At 39.4% G+C, this 4,648-nt stretch overlaps 1 protein-coding gene across 1 annotated transcript in view; it reads left to right on the forward strand.

Moving 5' to 3' along the window:
- Positions 1-1,266: 1,266 nt before the first annotated feature.
- LOC107103271 (L-amino-acid oxidase-like) overlaps positions 1,267-4,648 on the forward strand; it is a 20,262-nt gene continuing 16,880 nt past the window's right edge. The window contains exons 1-4 of the mRNA XM_015402913.1: positions 1,267-1,399; positions 1,563-1,668; positions 1,833-2,047; positions 2,146-2,258. Of these exons, the coding sequence (XP_015258399.1) occupies positions 1,355-1,399; positions 1,563-1,668; positions 1,833-2,047; positions 2,146-2,258 (479 nt within the window). The 5' untranslated portion in view covers positions 1,267-1,354. The remainder of the gene's footprint in view (positions 1,400-1,562; positions 1,669-1,832; positions 2,048-2,145; positions 2,259-4,648) is intronic.

A 4,648-nucleotide genomic window follows, 5' to 3' on the forward strand; every position in this document is an offset into this window, starting at 1 on the left:
CTTTCCAGTTCACCAGATCATCCAGTCAGATTGATTCAAAGTTTTCTATCTAAGGAAAACCAGCTGATTGCATCGACTCATTGACTCTAGAATAGAATATAACAGAAAAGAATAGAATAGAATAGAAAAGAATAGAATAGCATAGAATAAAACAGAAAAGAACAGAATAGAATACATTAGAATAGAATAAAACAGAATAGAAAATAAAATAATAGAATAAAACTGAATAGACTAGATTAGAAAAGAATACATAGAATAGAATAGAATAGAAAAGAATAGAATAGAATAGCATAGAATAAAACAGAAGAGAACAGAATAGAATAGCATAGAATAAAACAGAAAAGAAAAGAATATAATACATTAGAATAGAATAAAACTGAATAGAGTTAGATTAGAATCAAATACATAGAATAGAATAGAATAAATAGAATAAAATAAATAGAATAGAAAAGAAAATCAATTTATTGTCCCACACTTCTGGTGTTTACAGCAGCAAAACATTATAGAAAAAATGTTCACACAAACTCGGACCTTAGAAAAATGTAGAAGAATAATAGTGAAAAGTAAAAAAAAAAAATACAGAACTTTTAGTGTTTTAACAATATCAAACTGTTCACCTGAAGAATAAATAACCAATATGCAGCTATGGACATTTTTACAGTAATGGATATTTGAAAATAGCAGCAACATCAGAGATGTTGAATTCTATATTAGAGTGTCCCCTTCATTTTATTTTGTATTTTTTGGTGCAGTGTGTTTTAATTTAAAAGTAAGTGTATATTCTGTTTCCCCATAAGAAAATCCAAAGTGTTCTTCTGTATTTTAAACCTGTTTCCTTTGGTTTCAGGCCTGAAGTTGGGAAAATGAAACTCGGGTCCTGCTTTTGGTTTCCATTCCTGCAGCTTATAAAAGCCAACCGGTGCCCTGCTCTGTGGAGGCAAGAAGAGAAGGCTCCTATCCACAGTCTGCTTCTGGTAAGTAAGGAAAAAAAATCTAAAATCATCGTCTTTATTAACTGAATGTTTGGGAACCAAAAAAAAAAAAATGTCCTTAAGGTCAGCCTGGGCATTTTTTGAATACTTGTGAGTGAGCACTTTCAGGTCGGATCCTGAAATGAGGGAAGATGGAGGAAATGAGGTGTGCTGATGACTGGTATACCCGCACTAATCTGATTTGTTCAGTGTGGATGACTCTTGAGCCAGTGTGGGAAAATATTTCTCTAAGACCTTAAAGGCATCATAAAAATGACCTTGTGTGCAGCGTGGCACACACCGTGCTCCTTAGGCTCTCCAGTCAGCCTCAGCGCTCCGCTGCTTTAGCCTCACTGGGGACTCGGGGTCATTTCTGCTCAGTTATGCCTGATTCTGCTAAAACTTATAACACCTTCCCTTTGACAGAGGTGAGTTCATTTAGCTCTGAAGTTAATTGCTAATTTTGACTTTAATAATACAGTAAATATCAGGTTTGTGTGTTTTCAATGAGGTTAATTTAGTTTTGCTTTAGTTGATGGGTTCAGCTGGATGCTTTTCTCTGTAAACCTGAACCATGCTTGTGTTTGTTAGGTTTCTGTTTCCTCTCTTGGCGTCTCTCACCACCACAGAGGGACGAGGTCCAAACTGTGGAGCTCTGTTCTAAAGATGATCCCTTACACAACGCTCTGCAAGTTTGGTATTTACAGCCACATAAAGACAAAGATGTTACCTTCAGACCAGACATCATTATCTTCACAGCTCATTCATTTGTGATCTTTAACATTAGGAAGGCAAAGTGAAAGTTATGAGCCTCTTTCAGGGTTTCAAACGGATGATTGGGATTGTTTATGTCTCTGTCAGCTCCTCTGGTTCTGGTTGGGGTTGTGGTTTTGGCTGCAAGTGGGACTACAGGGGATCCTCTCTCTGAGTGCCTTCAGGACACCGACTACAGCGAGCTCCTGGACATCATGATGAGAGGTCTCCCCTCTGCTGAGACGCCTCGGCACGTGGCGGTGATCGGCGGGGGCATGGCTGGGCTGACTGCTGCCAAGGTCTTAGAAGAAGCTGGACATAAGGTGATTTATACAGGGAACTGTCCAATACCAGTGCTTATATGTTCCCATAACATCGCCATGGTGATAAAGACCATTATGTTTTCCTGTCGATGAAAAAGGTGACCATAATAGAAGCCAGTGGGCGAATCGGAGGACGGGTGGAGACCTTCCGGAACAGAAAAGAAGGCTGGTATGCAGAGGTGGGAGCTATGAGGATCCCCAGCTTCCATAAGTGAGTAGGAGAGAAACAGGCAGTCAACTGTAGCTGTGACATACAGCGCATGTACAGGATAAGACAATGGAAGGAACTATTGTGGATCAATTCTATTCAGTTTATTTCTATAGCGCCAATTCACATCATGTCATCTTAAAGCACTTTCCAGTTCAACCAGATCATCCAGTCAGATTGATTCAAAGTTATCAATCTAAGGAAAACCAGCTGATTGCATCGACTCATTAACTCTTCAGCAATCCCTCACACTAAGCATGCTTGTAGCGACAGTGGAGAGGAAAAACTCCCCTTGAACAGGAAAAAACCTCCAGCAGAACCAGGCTCAGTGTGAGCGGCCATCTGCTGAGGCCCACTGGGGTTCAAGGAGACAGAAGCAGACATAGAAAAAGAAGCATAGATACAAAAGGCAACTGTCAACCAGCTCCACAGGCGGCCCCGTCCAGGAAACACACAGCCAGGCAGACGAGCTCCGAGCCAGCTCCCATGTCAGAGGATGAAGAGAGCACATCCAGTTAGTCACAGTCAGAGAAACAGGACCACACTGGAAAACAGGCCAAGCTCCAGATACTTGCTGCAAGCAAAGATCACGTGTTGTAAATGGAAATATGAAAAAAAGCAACTTAGAAAAACTTTTTAAAAACTCAAGAGAAGTTTTTTAGGACCAATTTTCTTAATCATATTTTTCATATTTTATTCTTAAAATTTCCCATTTTTAGATTAAGTTCTACCTATTGAATTGTTTGTGCTTCCTTCTGGAATGGGAAGTAAAGCCGCTTTTCTGTTGGTTGCCGAAGATTTTTAATGGTCAAGCGTACGCCCGCCTACAGGGGGGGGACAGGGGGTCAATTGTCCCGGGCCCAGGACAGAGGGGGGCCCAAAATTGACACTCTGACACATATATTATTGGCAGGATTAATTTTTCAAAAAATATTTGTGATAAGATATACTATTTAATATTAGACTAACTAAATATATAAATATATGTGCATTAGGTGTAGGTAATATGTTTTCTTTAAATAAGGGGGCCATTAGAACCCCCCCACCTGACATAAAATGGTTTGACCAGGACAACGGCAGGCTGGAACTTCTAAAGTTCGTTTCACTACAAACTAAGAATGTCAGGTGTTCAGAAGTCTGGTGCACAGTAAAAAAAGAGAAAAAGGGACGATGACACCAAAGGCTGGAGAGAGTTTAGGGGTAAATATCAAAAATAAACTGAGGAGGAGTCAGGAACAGGTCCAGGAACAGAGATGGTGCAGAGGGGGGCCCAAAAAGACTGTGTTGTCTCAGGCCCTAACAAAGCTGTCAGCTGGTCTGGTCAAGAATTTAATTAATCTGGAAGTAAAGAGGAAACGGTCTGTAAAACACAATGTGAAAAGAAACTTAAAAGAATTTTAAAAAGTGGGGGGAAAAAAAGAATAATTTGAAAAAATACAAACTGAAAAAATCCTTTTAAAACATTTTTTCGACTGATATGTTTTCAAAGTGTCATTTTTGGGTTGAATTTTTTTCTTAAAATTTTGAGAAAGGTGTTCTTTGTTTGCAAGAATAACGGAACAAAATTCACTCCCTTTACAGGAATCCTGACCCTATTTAGTTACACTACATGCATTATGCATGATGACTAGGTCTGGGTATTGTTCAAAAGTTTTAGGTGCCGGTACCAATACCGATACCTTCACTTCGATACCGGTTCCTGAACAATACTTTTTTTGATACCAGTTTTATAATATCAATTCGAAGAAAAAGAAAATTACACAACATAAAAAAGTACAAATCTTGAGTTTTATTTGATTTTTTTCTTGATTTTTCCATTTACATTTTTCCTCTTACATAATTGTTTTTCAGTGAAGAAGAACTTTTGCAAACAAGTCTGTCTAATATTCACTGTTACACTGTGAGGACCTTTTTACTCAGCAGTTTTTCTTTAGAAAAATTAACATATCTGCTTTCTCAGGAGAAAAACAAGCCTGTTGAATGGGTTTCCTACTGTCGGTGCACCGCTGCTATGTGGAGGTCTGAGCGGCTCCGACAGAAATAATATTGGAAGGCAGGATGAACTGACTGCACTGATTAAGTTTCAGGTGGATTTTCTCACTTAAAAACATATTAAAACTACTTTATTCCCACTGATCACAGCAAATATAGCTGCAAGGCAGAGAAAGGATAGAGTAGCTCCGCCCAACGCGCGTCAGACACACTTTTGCACCGCGTAGCCAGAGCAGCAACGCTGCTTCAGCCACGCGTCAGAACTAACTGGTACAAGCAGCAAAAAGGAAGCAGCAGACACGATTTTGCTGCTCCTGCTGCGAGTAACCGAGCAACTTTCTGCTCTTAAATTGTTTCCTTGCACGATGTATTGCATTGCGCACTATTGGCATCAGTCTTAA

The sequence above is a fragment of the Cyprinodon variegatus genome, unplaced genomic scaffold, assembly GCF_000732505.1.
Source record: "Cyprinodon variegatus isolate N-32 unplaced genomic scaffold, C_variegatus-1.0 Scaffold1409, whole genome shotgun sequence".
NCBI lineage: Eukaryota > Metazoa > Chordata > Actinopteri > Cyprinodontiformes > Cyprinodontidae > Cyprinodon > Cyprinodon variegatus.